Genomic DNA, 21,447 nt, shown 5'->3' on the forward strand with positions numbered 1-21,447 from the left:
AGAAAAAGCCCAAATAGAAAAGAAATCCACTAGTTTTGGGGAGCAAGTCACGTGAATTGGTGGTGTCTTGAATGCTGAAGTTCGCAGAGCTGGGGAGACACGAACTCCTTTGGCCGGCTTCTGAATGTGAACAGAAGGTACCAGCTCACGTGTGTGCACGCCCGTACACCTTCTCCACCTGGCAACTGAGCTACCAATTTACTGTGGGTTCATCTTTACAGACATCCAGTCACCAAGAAATTGGGGCTGGGGCTTATTCTTGAATTTAAGTTCTGTTCTGGTGGGAGGAGAGAACCACTCAGAGGTGGCGTGGGGAACAGGGGAAAGGAGGGAAAGAGCCACCATCCCAGATCATCTACAGTCTGCCAAGTCTTTACCTGTGGTATCAAATTCAGTCCTCATCCCCTTTATAGAAGGAAAGACTAAGGCTCACAGAGGCTGAGTCACGTGCTCAGAACCACTCGGGGAGCTATGGTGGGGTCAGGTTGAAGACGGGGCACCTTCCATACCAACCCCTTCTCCCCCCGCTCCACATTTAGCCCCCCAGCCACCACTGTGGATGCTCCTGTAGAAAACTTTTGACTGGGGATGAAGAGGCATATGTTGGAGGGCACACTGGCATCCATGGCCTTTTCTAGTCTCGTGATCTGTCCGTACTCTCATGGGCATTTTAGGCAGCCCCCTCCCTGACTTGGATGTGCACAACCACTTGTCCCTGTATACTCTGGGTACCAGTGAGTGGTCCCTAAGAGGAAACTACCAACTCCTTTCTCCATGGGAGGAACTTCTTTCAGACCCCAAAGCCATCCTGTGGATGCTGGCTGTTGTAACAAATCCTATTTCCATCTTTGCAATGGTTGCTAGGAAGCTCAGGAAAAAAAATTATATAAGTCCCTTTTAGGAAGAGGCAGAGAAGGCACCTCCTGGGCCTCCTCTCCAGTAGAGACCCTGCAGGGCTCTGGTCTCACACAGCCTGCCTCTTCCCCTGGCAGGTAGGTCAGTGGCGCTTGGGTGCTTACGTGCACCAGCTGCTCTTGGGTGTCGTACTCCTTGGGGCAGTCTTCCCAGTGGCAGTTGGTCTCATAGATGACCACCTCGGCCTCCTGTTTACAGTCGTCCCTGTCCAGGTCTTCCTTGAGGTCAGCCAAGTGTTCCTGGGGGAGGAGCAGAGCACACCCATGTGAGTTGTGCACATCCAGTCAGCCCTGAGGGCAAGGCTGAGGAGAGGCTGCTGGGAGTCCCTGTGCTGCCAGGGACCCTGGGCTTGTAAAGGTTTGCACACATGCACACACACGCAACACAGCTCTTTCTAACACCTGCTTGTCATCACCAAGGCATCGTCATATACTGGGCCTGCTGACTTGGCAAGGAGATGGGGAAAGGGGGTGGTTGCTTTATTTGGTTTTGTCCCTCTGTGAGGAGTTGAGGCACGGGGAAGAGTGTTTTAATTTGTAACATGTACTGGGTTTGCTCCAGCCTGGAGGCAGGAGGAGAACACAACATGCATCCCCCCTAGCCTTTCAGAACTGCTAGCTCCAACTGTCCCTCCACCCCAGTGACATACGAATAGCTGGACTCTCACAGGACAGAGCTACAGACAGCTAAACGCTTTGCAGAGCAAACTCTTTCTGCACATCCCCCCAACATCGCTCTTCCATGCATCAGCCCTTAAACCTGTGGGTGTCTGTTTTCTTGTTCTACGGCCAGGGAAACTGAGGCTCAGGGGGAGGTTGACTTGCCCTCCAGAGAACTGAGTTAGTTGGTGACCTTTCTTCCATCTGGTCATAGGTAATTAAATTATTTTCAAAGAGACTAGAGCCTTTTACTCCCAAACCAGCAAAAGACTCAGAGTGAACCACACAGGGCTGCCCCCAACTCAGCCCATGTTAACCTGGAACCAGCCAGGGGCAGCCTCTGAGCAGGGGAAATGGAGCATACGTTCAGCAGAGCTGGAGTGTACCAGGGAGAGGGGGGCAGATGCCCAGGTTGGGAGGGGAGGCCTGCAGGTGCTGCTGAGGATGTCCCCACATCCCACTGGCCTGCTAGGCATGAGGCTCAGAGCAAAGGCAAGCAAAGGAGCAGAAGTTCGAAAGACTTGCTTTACATTTCAGACCACAGCCAGAAAACAGGAAGGGAGTCGTCTTCCGCAAGAGCTTTTGGGAAAAGCATTTGTAGCTCAGGAATAAGGGAGATGCCTCCCCTCCCCGCCACATCCCAACCCCATGCCCCGGAGTCAAAAGCCGCACCCCCCACCAACTCCAGAGGTTCGAGGACGTGGAGGCTGCAGCTGCCTGTGTTCCAATCTCAGCCCTGATGCTGAGCCATGCCGAAGAGGGCAGAGTCCAGTTTCTGGACCTCTACAGCCCCAGACTCACAACTGACTGAGCCGCAAAGGACTCTTCCAAGAGGGGTACCTGTCAATTTCAATGAACCCTTTGTTTCAAAAAGGAAAATGATGAAGGGCTGTGCAATGCCACTTCTTTGGGATTGTGGAAGACACGTGGCTGCAAGGATGGGACCACATTAGAGGGTGCAGGAGAGCCTCCTCCCAATCTTCAGACATGGGATCGTGTGTGGGGGCCGCTGCAGGGGAGGGTGGAGGGGAGGGCCTCCCACTGCCCTCTCTGCACCATAAGCACTATTAGAAATATATAATTTCATAAGCCGCCCACCGTGCATATTTCACAGCAGAACTGAAGAAACTGACACACTTGGCATACATGGCCAAGGAAAGCGCAGAAACACGGGGATGTGTTCAGATCCCCCAAGGCGGGCAGAGCTGGCTGGGCACCATCCGGGCCTGCGAGTTGAAGGGTTTACGCAGAAAGGGGCTGCATCGCACTGAGCTTCTGCCAATGCGAAGCAAACCTATCTACTTTACAGATGGGTCGAGGGATTCCTCTGTCATGGAATCAGGACACCACGTGACATGGTGACACACACCCATGATAAACAGCTTTCCTTCCACTGGCATGCAGGAGGCTGAGCTGGGCAGGAAGGAAGACTGGGCTCTTGAGCCACCCCCTCCAGGGTTTGAGGGTGCAGGTGCCACTGGTGGAGGGGGCGCGGGCTCTAGGTGCTCAGTGAACCCCGCCCGGCCCAGTTCACCACTCCAATGTGTTTATCTTCCCCGACTGTGGGCCACCCTCATCAATTTCAACAGCCACGATGACCGGCTGCCTGGAAGCATCATGCATCATGATGCAACCAGCTCCGGCATCGCTTCTCACGGGGAGGGGAGAAGAATTTGTCATCAACCCCTCTGTTTGCCTGACAATACCAGGACCTGATATTTCATGAAAATGAAGTGCCCAGAGCATGCCTGACGGCTGACAGTTTTGATAAAGGATGGGTCAGCAGATGTAGGGGAGACAGGGACAAGAGGCCTCTAGCATCCTGGGGGTCGAAGCTAGTGATTTTGCAGTAATGCCGGGCAGGGCTGAGGGGTGGGCAGGCTCTCCGTGTGGCCCACACCTGCCCTCTGCCCCAGAGCCTGGCACTGCCTGCCTGACCCCGGAATAAGCGGAAGGATTTCCAACGGGTCTCAGTCACTCAATAGGCCTTCATGCTACAGCAAAAGCTCTTCCCGGGTGTGGGTTGCTCTGCTCCTCACTCACCCTGCAGGAACTGCCCTCCCTCCTTCCATCCCTCCCTCCCTCCTGCCCATGCTCCTCACTCACTCACAGGTGCACCCAGTCATCAGAAAATAATAGCTCCCAGCTACTTCACACCAAGGCCTCGTGCAAACCCCGGCGACGTGAAGCTAAATCAGGCTCTTGTTTCTGAGCACTGCCCCACTCAGCAGCTGACAGTGCAGGGAAGTGGGGACGGATGTGTCAAGAATAAGGGCTCTGAGTGATCTGGGGTGGGAGACTGTTATCAGGAAGGGTCAGACAAGGCTTGGAGGTGATGGAGAATGGAGTTTCAGGTAGAGGGAGCAGCCCGAGGCCTGGGAGAAGCATGTGAGCAGCTGGGTGGGGGTTGGGAGGGCTTGTGCTTCGGTGGAAGGGGGTCAAGGAGGAGGATGGGCTGGTGTTGGGGGTGAGGGGCAGGTTGGCCTCAGCCTGAGAACAAGCGGGCAGGTGGGATAAAGTCCATTTGTTTGTTCTTCGATCCAGCATGTCCGACAAGCAGCTTCTGTGTGCGGGGTGCAGGGAGGTGGCCACAGCTCCGGTCCCACTGTGCTCACGGCCGTGCCCAGCCCGCCCTCCCAGCACTCCCTCGTTCCTGCAGGTGTGCAGCCGCCCATTCACCTGCTCGCCAACAGGCTCCAGCTGGGTCCGAGCCCGGAGAGCCCAAGCCCGGGTCTCAGCCCAGGACGGTGAAGGCGGCCCGCAGCTCACCTGTGTCAGGGGCGAGGGGGAGGTGGGCCTCAGGCCCTCTGCTTCCGTCTTGACCTTGCTGCGCTTGTGGATGGCTATGGGGTTGACGGTGCTGCTCACGGCCGACTCGCTGCTCGGCTTGCTCTAGAGGGTGGGGTGCAGGGGGAGCCATCACGCAGGAGCAGGAGGGACACCCCGAATCCTGGGGGCCTCCCACACAGACCGTCAGGGCTAACCCCTGCATTTCAAGCACGGTTCTGCCAGGGGCACGGTCAGGAGAGAGTGACACCTCAGCCTGTTGCCACCTTCTCCCTCCACCGGCAGCCCCACCTATGGCTCCCTGAGACATCAGGGAGATGAAAAGCAGACCCTGTGATTGGGGTGTTGGGGTGATGTGGGGGACACCCCAGAGGAGAGGCAGCACTGGTCTTCCTTCCCAGGACGCAGTCACCTCCAGGCCCTGCCACTTGCTGACTGGGGGTCCTGGAGAAGCTACCACCCCTCTAGAATTGTCCTCTCGAGTGCCTACCAAGATTGGAGTCTACTTGAGCTCATGTATGTGCACAATGACCTGGTATGGGGAGCAGGACCCCCACTCTGCAGGTGAGTTAGCTCAGGTTCAAAGAGGAATGAAACTTGCCCTGTTCCTGCAAGTCATGATACAAAATGTGGGTGGATGGATTCCCAAGCCATCAGACAACCTCTATCTATACATCTATTTCCTCTTCTGCAAAAGAGGACCTGGTTCCTTCACCTTGTGTGTGCCAGGCTGTGTGAGGATGCTCAGGTATGCCCGAGGCTGCAGGAGGGTCAAACAGGGTGTGGGAAAGCCCGTGGTAGGCTCGGGCTCCAAATGACCCCCATGTGATAGTAATTACCATCCATTAGTCCAATCCATTTCATCTGTCCATCCCACAAGCTGAGCTCCAATGGGCTGGGGGTTGCTTGTGGTGGGGGCAATGCCAGGTTGGAGGCAGGCCTCTCACCCCAGCCCAAGGCTCTTTCCCGATATGCCTCTGCCCAGAGGGCACCCCAGACCAGACTCCAGTCCAGAGCCTTCCACAGATTCCCCAGCACGAGATGGCCCAGCGGACCCAGCGGAGTACCTGGTGATCCGCCCCCTGCTCCCCGGGGCCTGCCTACCTGGCTGGTGTCACCCAGACAGTTGCTGCTGCTGCTGAGCTGCGTGGGTGTGGCATTGACGGAGGTGAGGGCCATGGGCTGCTGGGCCAGGAAGGTGGGTGAGGGCTGGATCAGAGGCGGCGTGTGGCCAAAGGCCGAGCCCAGGCCTCTCTGCTGGCTCAGGATCTGCTGGTAGGCCACGGGGTTGATGGGGTGGGGGAAGGTGAAGGCCGGGCTGCAACAGAGAGCGGACAAGGTGATGGAGTGGAGGGCAGAGGTGGGGCAGGGCAAGGGGGAAGGGGGGGGTCTGTTAAGGCAGAGAGGGCCCTGCTCAGGAGAATGGATGGGTAGGTTGCTAACTCCATGGTGTTCCCTCCCTCAAGAACCAACAGTGGCTCCCCGCTGTCGACCCGACGTCAGAGACAGTGCAATTGCAAAGTGAGCCCCTGCACCCCACAGTGGCTCCACCCTGGCTCCCAGACCCTGCCCCCCACCTGCAGGTGTGCTCACCTGAGGGCACCGGCCGACAGGTGCCCGTAGGAGCCGCTGGCTGCTGAGCTGCTCCGCGAGTTATTGATGTAGGCCACGAGCGAGTTGGGAGAGGTGCGAATCATGCGCTGCAGGTCGAGGCTGGCATCCGAAAGTGGGGAGATGGACAGCGCCCGCTTGCGGCTCAGTCGGGGGGTCACCCGCGGGCTGGAGAAACGTGACACTGGGGGGGGTGGCAAGCACAGGGCATGTTCGCATCACCTGTGTCTGATGGTCAGAGGGGGTGGAGGGGAGGGGGCTTAAGGGGGAGGGTGGCTGAATGGATGTCGCAGGTGCTTCTGACTTAATCAGAAGCTCTTGGAAAGGTGCTGGGTGTCTCTCGGCCTCAGTGTGCTCGCCTATAAATTGGGTCCTGCCCTCGCAGGGTGTGGTGAAGGTCTGAGAGGCCTGAATGCGTGAATATGAGCATGAAGGTATGATGGCGGCTTTGCTATTTGGAGTGCAGAGGCGGGGCTGGGCTTCAGCAAAGGCTCAGGCATGGTCGAGAAGTGGGCAGAATCCAAGGGCATGGCTCAGCAAGGCCACTGCCCGCTGTGACACCAGCACTAGGGCAAGAAGCAGCATAGCCAGATGCCTCACGGCATCTCCAGGCCATGACAGGGGCTGCCTCTATCTTGGCTGCCAGGACCCCAGTTTAGTTTTGCCTAACTTTGTGAAAAGTGCCTGGCACACAGCAGGAGCACAATAAATGCTAGAGACATGTTCCTGACTTTCTGGATACCTGCATGGAACAGCTTCAGCCTTCTGCTCTGCTCCACTGGCCCCTGCACCCCTCCACCCTCTCTTCAGTGGCCTCCATGTCCCTTAGGGGCCACAGGAGACAAACTTTTTCTTTTAGAAGTGAGGTGGTATCCAAACACAGGCTTGTCCCAGCCACCAGCATGCCTGGCTTTAGGCTGTGCTCCTGCCTGCCTTGATATGTAACGACTGCATGGGGACTTGGCTCCTCCAGGGAGCCAGTTCGGCCACTGTGGCTGCAGGGCTGCCCCCGCCGCACCTTGCAGTCCATACAGCCCCTCTGGGGTTCGTTCTACTCCCTGCTGGCCACAGGGAAGGTTTGGCCACGTGTAGGCATCCCAATGAGCTCCCAGCCCTGGGCCCTCCTAGCCTTGGCCTGCTCCCTGAAGCTCAGGCTTATGGAAAGAAGGAAACACCTACACACCCTGCAGCAAACCCGGAAAGTCATGGGAACCCCTCAGAAGCTCCTTTACCAAGCCGGGGCCATGAGGAGAAACACCTCTCTGCAACTCTGCGGAAGACAGAAGAGGCCCCAGAAGGCTCGGGTGGGAAATGCTTCCAGGGTTTTCCTCCCTCTGGGCTCCTTTCGTCAATGAGCGGGTCTGAGGTTGCAGAGGGGAGGCTGTGGAGTGAGCCATGACCCACCCCGAGCAGACGGCAGAGAGGGACAGAGGGGCTGGGGTCAGGGCAGGGGGCCCAGGGCAAGGGCCCAAGATCCATGATCTGTAACTCAGGGCAAATCACATCACCTCTCTGAGACTCAAATCTCCGATGGCCCGAGCATAGAGACGTTCCCCTGCCAGCTTTGGGGATGTTGTGATAGGGTGGGACGATGGGTGTGAAGGGACCATGCGGGCCATTCTGAAACGCCCTTCAACTGCAGTGCTCGTGCGATCAAAATACAGTGAAAAGGGTTTTCAGCAAAAAGGGGGAAGAGGTTTAAGGAAAGCTCTCAGTTGGAAGAAAAAGTTGAGTCAATCAGCTAAAGTTTTCATTGTGGGCTGCCTATTTTATTGGGTTCTGAGGTCTGGGACTTACATTCTCTCAGCAAATAAAGGTGTGTACACAGAAAGTGCCTCATAAATGCTCTGGGTGATGCTGGCTTACTCTGCTTCATGGTGGGACCCAGAGGGCCTGGCTTGGACAGACTGGGCACCCGGAGCCAGCAGCAAACCACCCAGACAAAGCCACCCTTCTGCTGCTACTGGGCAAGCTGCACACCCAAGGGACAAAAGGATGCAGAATAGAATGGCCCTCCCCCAACGGAGCAGCCCACATCCAAGCCTGCACCCGGGCTGGGCTGCCCCTGCAGGTGTAGCTGTCCATCCTGAATGAGGATGCTGTATGACAGACAGACATGTCCCATCGGTCAGCAACTGTGCACATTGGCCAGGTGACATCCTTTTGGGTGCAGTATTAGGGTAAGTGTCCGCTTCTGAATTTTCCAGTGACTGATAACCCAGCTGCAGCCACCAATTAGCAACATTTGGACCCACCATTTCATTTAACAGCCACCACTACCCCCCTGATCAAACCCTAGCTTTGCAGATCAAGCAACAGTGTGTGGGGAGGTTGATGACCTGTTCACAATCCTGGAGCTACAGAGGCAAGATTTGAACCCGAGTCCTGGTGTGTGGATTTTCTGTCTTCACTGTCTATCTGGAGGGTGGCAGGGAGAGGGTAGGAGGCCAGGAAGATGCCCCTTTCCACACACACAAAAAAGCTTTACATCCCCTGCTCTAAGTGGCTCTGAATACTGAACTTCAAGGAGACTCCCCCAAACTTAATGAAACCCAATCATCCACTGCCCTTTTAACATTCTGGGCACCTGAAAGGTGGCCCCAGATCAACACACCCAGCTCCACACTCCGATCTGCATCTGGGCCGGTTCCCCTGCAGGGCTCCCAGCTGCGAGCTCCTCCACCCATAGAGCAGCAGAGCCAGAGACCCCGGCATCTGCCCTCTTCCCTCGCCGGAGACAGAGCCCCTGCCCAGGCCTGCTGATGCTCATTCCCAGGGGCCTCTTCCCGTCCCCTTTCTCTTGCTCTCACCCAGCCCAGCACCACCACTTGCCCGGATCCTTCCAGGGACCCCTTCACTAACTGCCATCCAACCCACACTCCCTGCTGCAGCCAGAGAGTGCGTCTCCCCACGAACTCGGTGCATGTCACTGAGGCCCCCCAAACCTTTCCGAAGCTTCCCACTGCCGCCAGAAAGGAGGCCAAAGCCCTTAATGTGGGCCACATGGTTTGCTCCACTCCCCTCTCCCACTTTACCCTGCCCACATCCTGCCCGTTCTGCTCCGGCCATGCTGGCCTCCTTTCAGTCCCTCCTTCACGTGCCTGCCCTCCCATTCAGGGCCTCTGCACACGTGGCTTCCTCAATCTGCAGGGCTCTTCCCCGTCTCACTAGCTAACTCCTACTTGACCTCAGCTGAGCCATCACTGCCTCCAGGAAGCCCTCCCTGACCTCCTCGAGTTGGTGAGATTCTCTTGTCTGCTCTCATACACCCCCAGATGTTTCCCACCACTTGAGAGATTACACGATGGTTCTGTCTCTCCTAGTGCTTTCATGGACTAGGAAGTCAAATCCTTTTCTCCCCTCACTCTTATTTCCTCAGTGCTCAAATACAACAGGCTTGGTGAGGACCTAGGTGCTAATCAAATGGCATAAACATGTGTTGAGGGAGAGGAGAGTGACAGCCACGGGGGTCGGTATTTACTGGATGCCTCGCTCGCCCAGTGCTAGCAAGGGTTCTAAGAATTTTAGCATTACCTAGTTTAATTTTCACAAACACCCAATGAGAAAGAAGCTGTTAAAATCTCCATTCTACAGGTGACGAAACGAAGGCACAGGGAGTCCAAGAAGCCGCCCAGGGCTGCACGGTGAGGAGGAGTGAGACTGGGTTGGGAAGGCTGGCAAAGGGCTCCCATGCCACCTGCCTACACCACCTACACCCAATGGGAGAGACGGTGCAGCCACAAGGCGAGGGACAGGGATGGTGGACAGACAGACAGACATACAGGGCAGGGGCCCATCAGACAGCTGCCTGGGAGCAAGGCCTCAAGCTCTCGGAGCCTCCCTTTCCCCATGTGTACAAAGGAGGCAGCGTGGCTGGCCTTGCCTAGAACTCAGGGGACATCTCAAGATCACCCTGCTAATTAGTCCAACTTCTTAGGCAGGACTGCTCTGAGGGGGGGGTGGGGTCATGGCCAGGGTGAACTGGGAGTCCATGAGGAGTTAGGACAGGAAGTAGAGAAAGGACAGCTGGGGCTACCCGGCAGCATGTCACTAAACATCCGCTTCTCCACCCGTTCATTCATTCAGGCTCCCTCGGAGCCCCGCACATTTTATTTCCTGAGTTCACTCCTCGACAGTCCTCATTTTAAAGGGAACCCAAGATACCAAAGAGAAGTCTCTCAAAGACTCCTAAAACGTACAAGCTGGGTGGCAACTGGGGAAATTCGGAGGGGTAGAAGACCCAGCACCCTACCGAGTAAGAAATCCAAACACTTTTGCAATACCTTTTTTTTTTTTCCCCAAAGATTCTGCAGCTCATATTTGGATTCCCAGTCTCTCGTGAGCCCCTAACAAGAGGAAACAGGCCAAATCTGACAGTGATATTCATCTCTGTTATCCCCACACCTCCAGGGAAATATGTTTATTAATGCCTCTTTCCCTGATAAATTACTAAATAGAAAGGAAAGCCTGGCACTCATTTCCCGTGGCTTCTCCGGTGATTTACGACCGGGCTCCAGCGGAGCCGTCGGGACCTCCGTCTGTGGCTGCGCCTGTTCTAACGTCCAGCAGGCTGGAGCCAGGCCCACTAGTAGCTGCCAGTGACCCACCCTCACCTGGGCAGGTGCCCAGCGCCACCCCATCCGCTCACCTCGTGGGTCTGCTTCACCCACTAGTTGTTTCTTCTGTTCGTTCAATCATCAGGCCCTCATGCTGGGTTGGGGACACCGGTCAGGGCTGAAGCAAGGAGGACACCTGCCCCTCCTCTAGATGAGAGAGGAAAACTGTCCCCACAGCACCAGGTGGAATTATCCTGGTATGCCGGTAGTATCGGGGTTGGGGGGAGGTTGCTCCTTTCCCTGGGGACAGTCAGGAAGGACAGGCGACCCAAGCATGGGCCCTGGGCCCAGGGAGACCCAGGCTTGGACCCTGATCCTCCATTCTGAGATGGATCGGTCTGGGCGAATCGCTGAGCCCCTCTGCACTGGCTCCTCATCGGAAGACAGGCCAGCGGCACCCACCTTGGGGCTGTTACGGGCTGGGGACGCTCCGTCGGCCAGGCCATCCGTTCCATCCTGATGGACTGTGGCCCAGGGAGCAGCAGGGAGTCGGCCGTGAAGGGTGCTACATTCCAGCACGGTGTGCCTGGAGCCTCTCTGTGCCAGACCCTGTCCTCAGCACTCCCTCCCCAGCAACAGCTGGCACGTCCCTGCTTCCTCACTGGGTAGCAAACACTGATTAAAGGAGCCCTCCCTGCCTGCTCCAGCTCCCCTCCCAGATGTCTTCTGGATTCATGGAAGAGACGTCCTCAGGCATCCCAGCTTGAAGACCTTACCCTGCTCCCCACCCAGCTATCCTCCACCACGGCGGCTTCCAGGGATGGTGGAAAGAGCTTGGAGCTCAAAGAGGCTTGGAGGTGAGGCCAATGAGCTCCATTTCCTAGTTGTGACATAGATAAAGAAACTTAAGCTCTGACCGCAGTTTCGTCTTCCAAACGCAGGGTCTTGTGGGACGCTTTGTGAAGGTTTACACAAATGATCCTTCAGCCTGGTGCCCTCACATTGTAGCCTGGCTCACCCCATGCCCCTCAGGGACCCATGGCCCATCTCCTCTGACTCAGTCTCCCCTCCTGTCGGCCTCCCCCTCGCCAGGCTCCTCCGTGCCTCTTTTTGGTGGGATCGATGACACTCGTTCTTGAAAAATCCCCTGGAACTGCAGGCAGCATAAAAAATGGGCATCAGAGGTGACATCTGAGTCAAATTAGCGTCAACATGACGATAAAATACACGGCTCGGAGGAAATATGGGCAGTAAACAGACAACATTTCAATTGAAAACGTTTCAATCTTTTCAATGCGGTGGGAGTGGAAGTGGCGGGTCCTGTGGCTGCCTCTTGCTAAATCATCGACATTCAACAGCATAATGCAGGAAACTTTCACTTTAAGGCCCGAGTGACAAATGGTGAATCCCTGCACTCTCCAGAGAGCGGAAAATGAAGACCTTGGATTGCCTGGCTGATTAGCTGTTACCTCCCAACGCAGCATCACTCTCCCTCTTCTTCCTGCCATAAGTCAGGTCTCCTCGAGGAAACTGAGGAGATGGGCCTTAGGGACCACCCGACGGCCCAGGAAGGGGGAGCCTGCAACAAGGCCACAGGAAATACCCCCTTGTCCTGCCACATTCTGGTTGTAGCACCCCGGGCGGGATGCAGGCTGGCTTTGGCTGAGGGCTCTGCAATTCAACAAAGCCTCCTGCCTCTTTGCCTTCCAGCCTCTCTGTTGTAGCATTTTCCCAAATGTTGTTTTGGGCTTACAGAAATAGAGACAGTTGCTTCTTCACATGTTATCTGGGTCTCCATTTCAGGGAAAAAACATAATGTCCCATTTAAGATCTATGTGTTTCCCCTGGCAAGGCGACTATATTTACTAATATGATAGTAAATAAATAATCGGGGAGATGGTACATGATTAAGGCAAAAAAAAAAAAAAAGGAAAAAAACCACGATGTGGTTTGCAAAGGAGAGGGACTGGTGGCGCAGCTCTGTGGGCTGTGGACACTCAGGTGGCCGTCATCCCAGGTGCTCTGCTCTGCCCAGGTTGCCACACTGCCTGGCAGATCCCGGATTCCATCCTCCAGCTTGAGATCCAAAGTTTCTGGAACATCCTCTCTCCTACTGCCCTACCTTTTCTCCTGTGTACAGGAATAGGAAGGGGAGATGCTGAGAAAGGAGGCAGGGGGTAGGCGTTGGGAGTGGGGTCCCACCGGGCAGCTTACACAAACAGCCCCACCAAAGCGTGGGCACCGTGAGGGCAGGGCTGTAGTGTCTGCACACTGCTGTATCCCCTGCATCCAGATGGTGCTTGGCATGTAGTAGATACTCAATAAATAGCCATGGAATGAATGAGTATATAAGGGAGAGGGAGAGAGAGGGTGGAGAAGGAAGGACCAGCCCCCTAACTACCCTGAGCTCTGGAGCCTCCTCCCCTGGCTCTGCAAAGAACTCACATGTCCATGGTCAAGTTTATGGGGAGCGTCCTGGTGCGGACACTCATGGTTCCCTGAGAGACCCAGGATCCTTCCTTAGGGGGGATCTCTGCTGAGCCATGTCTCCAGAACCCCTGCCGGCCTGCATGGTTTTCTGATGGAAAGGTTCACTTTCTTCTTTTGCTGAGGGGACCCTGGGGGAGCTGGGCCTGGGCTGAGGACACCAGCACTAGGTTCTTTTTATCTACACCCACGTCAAGTGTCTCAGAGATGCACATGCATAAACCAACCGTATAGGCATTAGAACCGAGTGGAAAGGCCTACACCATTTTTAAAAGCTGAAACAAAGGTCCCGCTTCTGGGAAACGGTTTGAAAAGCATGTAACAAGTCAGAACAAATACAGGAGGTGCTGCTTTAGTACTCTGATCTCCTGAGATTGCCACTGATGGGGAGCAAAGGAAAAGAAATCTGTTCGTGAACTCTACCAGGGTTAAGAGCAACAGTGCCTCAGCCTGATAAATAGCTATCCCTGTGCAGGCCAACTCTGAAATCTGGTGGTGCATCCCACCGCATCCTGAAGCCCATCCAATTCCCGAGACTGGAAGCAGAACAAACAAACCTACCCCACTCCCACCCCCAGGCTGAGAAGAGCTTCCGGACAGGGCTGATGACTTAATGACTTAATCCAGCAGCTGACAGGAGCAGGAGCCTGGCACGCCCACACCCACTGCCTTGCCCTATTTCTCAGGGAGACGCTTGGCCCCCAGATGGTGCCAAATGCCCAGCAGCCCCGGAGAACAAAGCAAGCCCACAGCTGCTTTCCCTAGCACAATTTCTTCCCTAATTAGTTTCTATTCCAGGTCCTTTCGTAACTGTCGTTCACTCATTCAGCCCACAGGCATGTTCCTGGGCCCCACGGACTCCATGGTGCGTCATACATAAGGAGGAGCTCCCAGGCAGTTGCTATCGGAGCCCCATGGGTCCTGCTGTGGAGCTCAGAGGCTGTAGGGGCTCCAGGAGTGGAACGAATACCTCCTGGCTGGGGAGGTGGATTGTGACAATGTCTCGAAAGAAAGGTATCTGATTCGAGTCTTTGAAGACCTTACAGGAACGAGCCAGGCATGCCAGAAGGGAACAGCATTACCAGCAGAAGGAACATGCTATGCAAAGGCCTCATGTGCGAGAGCATGTGGCAGTTATCTGGGAGCCTGTAGATGGTGCAGTGTATGAATGAAGTGCAGCATCCCAGTAGGGAAAGATGAAGCTGGAGAGAAAACTCACACAGGGCCACTTGCACTATGCTATGATGTGTGGATATATCCTTAGGGCCATGGGGAGCCACACTGGGCTGACTGCGGAGCGCAGAGGGGAGAAAAGGTGACACTGTAGAGGCAGCAGTGAGGCTGAGAAAGTCTGAGCCAGGGGCTAGGGTGGGGGGATAGGGTGGGAGGGCTGCAAATAACTTCATGGTCCAAGAGGGTTGACCAACTAGGCTTGGCAGGCCTGGGGATGAATGGATACAGTGTCTAAGAGAATTTGCTGGCATTGGCCTTGAGCTCTGGGGTGGACTGTGGTGCTGACAATCGAGAGCGAAAATTCTCTCAATGGAGGTAGATTTGAAAGAGGGAAATGATACTGGGGAAATGGCAAAGGAGCTAGCATTAATTGACTTTCTGTGTGCCAGGCACTGAGCTGAGCTCATACGTGGGATTTCATCCAGGTGTTTAATTCACCCAGCACACAGGATGAGGGAACACACAGGGCTGAGGAGCATGCAGCACTGGGGAACATGCTGTGCTAGGGAGCATGCAGTGTTAGGGAGCATGCAGCACTGGGGAACATGCAATGCTAGGGAGCATGCAGCATGGGGAAAACACACAGGGTTGGGGGCCATCATTCAGTGCCCCATCAACTCCAAGGACCCGGCCTGGCTAGGCGTGAAGCCCATACCTGCTCCGCCTGCCTCCTCAGCTCCCTGTGAACCTCCTCTCTTCTTGCCACCCTGCTTGCACACCCAGCACTAGCCCTACTTCTCTGGGCTGAGCCTCCAGCACCTCTGGCCTATCTGGCCTAGTTTGAGCTCGAAGGACCAAGGCTCCAGCTCCCAACCCAGCACCCTGAGCTCACTGCTATACCGTGGAGCTAGAGGGTCTGTAGGGGAGAACCATGAGTGATGCTGGTGACAAACAGAGCTGAACCCCAACATGTGGCTTGGGGAAAGATGCTTAACGTTTGGAACCCTGCTCTGCTCATCTTAAAAGTACAAGTATAAACTCCAGCCTTGGGAGGTTGCTGTCATTGTGGGGATGACATGGGAGGATGCCTGTAAAGCACCTGGCACAGAGCAGAGGCGTCCATCAGCTCTCATTCTCTCTTACACACACGTGCACAGCAGGTGCTCCTGTTTGTTGATTGACTGGCTCAGACTCTCTTGCCCTCTAGATGTGCCCACCTGCCCTGATCTCTCCCTACTCCCTTAGCTTGGGCTTTATCCTCTCCCACTTTTCAGCTGGCTGGTGCCACCCTTGGGGCCTTGAAGGGTGGACCCTGCTTGGAGGACCCTGACATTCTCAGACGGCCATTTGGACACAACTTTGGCAACCTGTATGCATGGCCTAAAAAAAGCACTGTATTGTGATGGTGTTTGGTTTCCAATGTCGGCAAGTGATGCACACAGGTTCACAACGGGCCCTGAGCCCCTGAGCCCCGGCCTCACTGCCTGCTGACAGCCCTCCTTGCACCCTGCTGGGGCCACATGAGTGCCTGGAAGGCTGTGAGAGAACCTGAGCTAGAGAGCACAGCGAGCACGTGTCTTAGAGGGCGGCCTCACCTGCCAAAAGACTATCACCCTACACTGTGTCTTACTCCTGGACCAAATCCTGGGGGTGCAGCTGGGTCTCCATGGGGCACTGTCGGGAGAGCTGGCTGCAGTAAGACTCAAGCTTCTTCCCCAGCAAAACTCATGTCTAAGGAAATGAGACCCATACCTGGGGAAGAACATGAGCCACATGAGGAATTCCCTTAGTGCGAGGTAAGCAGGCCAAGAGAGAGTCAAGTAGGAAGCCAAGGGGGGAGGGGGGTAATCCCAGGGGGACATCTGGAGACTTCCTGGAGGAGGTGAGCTCTCAGCCAGGCCTTAGGGCTATACTCCACCGGAGCATAGTAGCAGAGGCAGAGTTGCAGGGTCTGGTAAGGGCAGGGGGGCCAGTTGCAGAGGACTGGGGGGCTGGGTGGGGGCAAGGCCCACCCTGTGATAGCAGCTCTGCCTAGCCCATTCCAGCCACTGGGATATCCCCGCCAGCCTCTGTCTGCTCCTATGGTGGGCCCGTCACCCCCTCCCTCCCTCATCAGGAGGCCGACCGACCGGGCGTGAGGACACCGAATGCACAGGAGCTGCCTCTGCTAGGTGGGTCTCCAGCCCCTGGGTGTGGTCGCCAGCTCCTTGGCCTGGCCTGCATGCCTGGGTATCTCTGAGCCGGGCTCTAGGCCAGAGGGTGTGCAGCACTCACTGAGCGAAGGGGGGCCTTTGGACCACTCCTCACTCGCCCTGGCAGGGGCTCCACGCTGACCCCAGGGGATCATGGCCAATGGCCACAAGTCCCTTGTAAAAACAGCTGTGAAAAGCAGTGTTGGTGGGAGGGAAGCATGCACATGGTGTCTGATGGGCACCAATCCTTAATCCATCCCTCCCCGCCCTGCATGTCCAGCCTGCCCCTTCTGCAGCCCCTTTCCCATCTCTGTTATCTGCAGTTGCTGGAGCCCACAACCCCGGTGCCATCCTCAACGCATCTCCCTCTTTACAACTCCACATCTGATCTGGGAACAAACCCTGGGGCTCTATTTTTGAAATCCAAGTGAAATCAGATGACTTCTGGGGTCTCTATTAACTAATCCCTGCTTCCACCTTGCCTCCACACTTCATCCTTAGCCCAGTAGAAAGAATGGGATTCTTTCTGAGAGACTCAGATGCCATCAGTCCTGTGCCCAGAGAGGCTCCTGCCCCCTCTCACCAGGCCCAGCCACACGGGCCTCCTGGTGTTTCCTTGAACTTTTCGGCAACCCGCTGCCTCAGGACCTTTGCACTTTCTGTTTCCTCTGCCTGGAACTCTCTCCCGGCCCTGATTTCTGCATGGTTCACCTCTTTCAATTCTTGATTCAAATATCGTCTTACTAGTGAGGCTTTCACTAACTCCCTCATTTTACATTGCACCCCAACGGCACACTTGTGCTCCCTACTCCCATTTTTTGCTTGCTGTTTCCCTGTTACATTTATGAGCTGTCATTTTAGTATGTGATTTCCTTGTTGTTGTTGTTCTTTAAGTAAGTAAACATTTTAAGGATCTGCAAGGCACAAAAACACCAAAGGCAACGTCGAAGGACAAAAGACAAATTGGGAAAAAGTATCTTTAACTCACATGAAAATCAAATGTTTCATTTTACCGAGGAACACCTATGAACCAATAGGAAAAGAGCACCTAATAATCTCATGATTTCCTCATCTTGTTGTCGTGCGTGTGCCTCCCCATGACACCGTGAGCTGCACAAAGCAGAGCTTCTGTTCAGGGTGGCCCCTGGCCGGCCTGCAGTCCTCCCTGGCCCACACTTGACTCAGTAACAACATGTGAGTTTGCTGAAAGTCTCGGGACCCCCTTGGATAGCAGCTGGGGCAGGGACAGGGGTAAATCTTGGGCCTCTCTGCAACCCCAAAGGGAACAGTCAGTCCTGGAGAGCGGGTGCTGTCAGCCCTCCCACCCTATGGTGCCCTCCCCTACCTCCAGCAATCTCGCCCAGCCCAGCACTCACCGTCCACTGGGTTGAGGTAGTCGTGGAGGTGAGGGGCACCGGCTGCACCCCCACTTTGCATGAGCAGGTCCCCGTACGGCGCAGGGTGGCCTGCCATCAGGGCCACCTGGTGGTAATAGTCTGCGGGGTTGGTGCCTGGAGGGGGGAGCCCAAACAGCCCCCTCTCCTTGAGGTGCTCATGCGCCACTGGGCAGGGGGAGAGAGAAAGAAGCCGTCAGAAGTTGGCACTGGCTGCGTCCTTTCCTGCCAGGGAACAAGGAAGCCTGTGACTGACCCGCGTGGCCTCTCGTCACCACCACCTCCCGGGTGTCGGGGTCCCCCACGCCCTACCCCTGTCCACCAGCCTGGGCTGGGCCGTGTATGGTGGGGTGTGTTCCCTCTCCCGAGGGAGAGCAAGTCCCCGTCCTGCATGCCTCTCCCTCCTCCTGCTCCTGCTCCCAGGAGGGCAGGATCCATGGCCCACAGTCATCCTGCAAAGGACACCGGAAGCAGCAGCAGAGGAGAGGCGCCCCATGGCCTGAGCATTCAAGGGGAAACCCCGTGTCTAGATTTTGCCCGGGCCTGGCTACATAAAGCTGCCCGCCTGCCCACTGCGGCCCCTGTCCCCAGGTCTGCCAAGTCTCAGGGCTGGCTGCCTCTGACCCTGCAGTCGGCCCTGCCCAGGGCTTGAGGTTGAAGGCAGGGAGGGGGGAGTTGGGATTATTCTGGGGGCCCTCGCACTCAGGGAGTGTGGGGCAGAGACAGGGTAGTGTCAGGGAGGAGACTGGAAACCACACCTACCCAGGCAGAGTCCCGGTTTTCACCTCCCTGAGCTGGCTCAGCTTCCCATCTGTGAAATGGGCACATGAACACCCACCACGCAAATGACTTATCCATGATGGTAACAGTGGACGTTGTACCAGGTGCTTGCTGGGTCTGGGCAGGCCCAGGACTGAGGGAGTTTCAGTCCTCCTCTGATTTCACCATCACCACCGTGCTATGGGTTTGGAGGCACCCTCACCTCACTCAGCAGAGGGCAAACCCGACACTTGGAGAGTGAAATATCTCGCATGAGGCTCAAAGCTGGGAGGGCATGGAGCTGGGAGGGGCCCACGGTGTAGATCTGGAGTCCAGGTCCCTAGCCCCTCTGCTCTACCGCCATTCTGATGTCAGTCTTGGCAAATGCCAAATGAGATCTCGTGTGCACTCGGCAGGGCGCGTAAGCTGCAATCCTCTCCTGCAGCCAGGTCAGCCCGCCCCATCTCTGCCCTTCGCGTGGACCTTTCTCCACCTAAATGCACTTCCCTTCCACTCATCTGGCCTTCCCCGGAGCCCCCAGGGCGGGGTTTGACAAACGCTTCCCCAGCTCACTGGTGAACCTCCTGGGCCCCGTGTGGGCAGGTGTGGGGCCTGGCCCCGTGTGGGCACCCAGGAGACGCTGGTCCAGACCTCCGGACTGCAGCAGGGTGGGAGACCCATGGGTGGCCTGGAGACCCGTGACGGCTGGGCCCCGGGCCGGTGAGACCACCCCCTGCAGAAGTCAGTGCCGTGCCAAGGAAGCCACATCTCCCACGGGGGCTGAGCCCATCGCCACCCAGCTCATGGGATGCATAAATGAATGCTTACCAGTGTTTCCTTTGATATTCTATGACGATGTTGGTACTCTATATTATATGATATCATACATTATTTGACATGATATGATATTGTAAGATTATACTGAACTACACCAACGTTTATATGGAAATCAGGCACACAATTGGTGCTCCATGAAATTGAATGTCTATCATTCACAGTAGTCTCGTCTGCCCACCTGGTTCCTTACTGGCTACAAGGATGTCAGCCCAGAGGGGAGGGTCCTGACTCACGGACATCTCTAGGAGGCACTTGGCTCCTTTATTCTCCACTGGAAACTCTTAGACCTACTCTGGCCGGGACCCAGGAGAGCTGCCTGTTCTGTCCCCCACTAGTAGCTGTGCAACCTTTCATAATAGATTCCCTGTTGTTGGGGGGCTGTAATAACTACCACCAACTGGGTGGATTCCAACCAGAGAACTGTATTCCCTGACAGTTGTGGAGGTGCAAAGGCAGAAAGCAAAGCCTTGGGAAGAGTCTGCTCCTTGCCTCTTCCAGCTTTTGGGGGTGACTGGCTTCCTTGGCTTGTGGCTGCCTCATGCCAACCTCCGCCTCTGTCATCACCTGCCTTCTTCTCTTCTGTCTGCTCCTCTGGGGGTCATGTCATTGGGTTTAGGACACACCCAGATAATCCAGGGTGATCTCTTGTCTCAGGATCCCTCAGTAATTAAAGCCTTTAAAGATCCTCTTTCCAGATCAGGCCCCATCCTCAGACTGTGGAGGGCAGAATGTGGCCGTATCTTTTTGGGGGGGCTGCACTGTGCCCACTACACCCTGCTTTCTGTCTGTCTGACCATCTGTGTCTGATATCCTCGCCTTATGAGGACACCAGATTATAGTGGACCAGGGCCCACCTTAATTCCGTTTGGCCCCATCTTCAAAGCTCCGATTTCCAAAGAGGATCATGTTCATGGCACTGGGAGTTCGGATTCGAATGTACATTTCTGAGGGGCACAGTTCAACCCATTACAGGAGGGCGCTTCCCAGAGAGAAGCATGAGCTGACCAGGCTTCTCCATGTCCTGACCACTCCCCAGTGTAAATGCATGTGTGTGTGCCTCTGTGTGTGTGTGTGTGTGCATGCTAGTGGGGTGGAGCTAGGAGTAGGCAATTTAAATGGGGAAGACCTATTTGTACCATGTAATATTGCCCTGCTCTAGCTCAAATTAGAACTGAGCTCAGGAGAGTCAGGCCAATTATCTCTCTCAAGCATCAGAATGGAGAGACACAAAGTGACCGGCACTCATCCCCACAGTCTTGGGGTCTGGGGCTGCCATTTTGCAGGAGAAGCATAAAGCAGGCATACAGCAGAAGCCAGCGCGGACTTTGCATGAACCAAAGAGAGATGAAAAAAGCCAGATCTCAAGGCTAACAAACCCCTCCTCCACTGCAAGGCCTGAACTACCTGCCTTCTGTTTCAGGGGTCCATACGACACCACCCCTAGACAACATTCCCTTTACTTAACACCAGCTTCTGCAGACTTTAGCTTATTGCAACCAAAAAGGTCTCTCCTGAGATAGGACCAACCTGAGTAATCAGGTAGAGGCTTGCTATTTACTCACGGTAAAGCACAGATGGTTTTGCATGTAAAACAATGCTCACTCATTTCTAAAGAGTGCAAAATACAACAGACTTCCACTTCTCTCCACACTCACCATTCATTTACTAAAAAGCCCACTCTTCGCGGGGCGTGGGAAGGAAAGCCAGCTTGGGGACTAAGAGCCAGAAGCACTGCCCCCCCCCCCATCCTCCTCGTCTCCGCCCCCTCCCCACCCCAAGCCCAGCCCCTACTCACCTTCGGCTGGGCTGAGGCCCCGGGCTGCCGAGATCATGGAGAGCGTGGGGCTGCCGTGCATAGAACGGAGGTAGTGTTCCATGTGGGGGCTCACATAGGGGTGCGGGGCGTTGAAGGGGGATTCTCCAGGGCCAGCGGGGTGTGGGGAAAGGCGGATCAAGGAGATGTCAGAGATGATGGGGCTGCCGCTGAGGGTAGGAGGCCTGCGGAGACAAGGGGGCAGTGTCCTCAACAAGGAACCCGCCAAGAGCCCTGAACAGATCCGGGCAGTTCTTTACTCTC

The 21,447-nt window shown here is 55.7% G+C and overlaps 1 protein-coding gene across 1 annotated transcript in view; it reads right to left on the minus strand.

The window, feature by feature from the left end:
- Positions 1–21,447, minus strand: part of GLI2 (GLI family zinc finger 2) — a 267,100-nt gene that overhangs the window by 16,501 nt on the left and 229,152 nt on the right. The window contains exons 4-9 of the mRNA XM_077153526.1: positions 21,166–21,368; positions 17,757–17,942; positions 5,955–6,156; positions 5,466–5,679; positions 4,344–4,466; positions 1,020–1,154 (exon numbers count right to left, since the gene is read on the minus strand). Of these exons, the coding sequence (XP_077009641.1) occupies positions 1,020–1,154; positions 4,344–4,466; positions 5,466–5,679; positions 5,955–6,156; positions 17,757–17,942; positions 21,166–21,368 (1,063 nt within the window). The remainder of the gene's footprint in view (positions 1–1,019; positions 1,155–4,343; positions 4,467–5,465; positions 5,680–5,954; positions 6,157–17,756; positions 17,943–21,165; positions 21,369–21,447) is intronic.

This window comes from Tamandua tetradactyla, chromosome 3 (assembly GCF_023851605.1).
Source record: "Tamandua tetradactyla isolate mTamTet1 chromosome 3, mTamTet1.pri, whole genome shotgun sequence".
Lineage (NCBI taxonomy): Eukaryota > Metazoa > Chordata > Mammalia > Pilosa > Myrmecophagidae > Tamandua > Tamandua tetradactyla.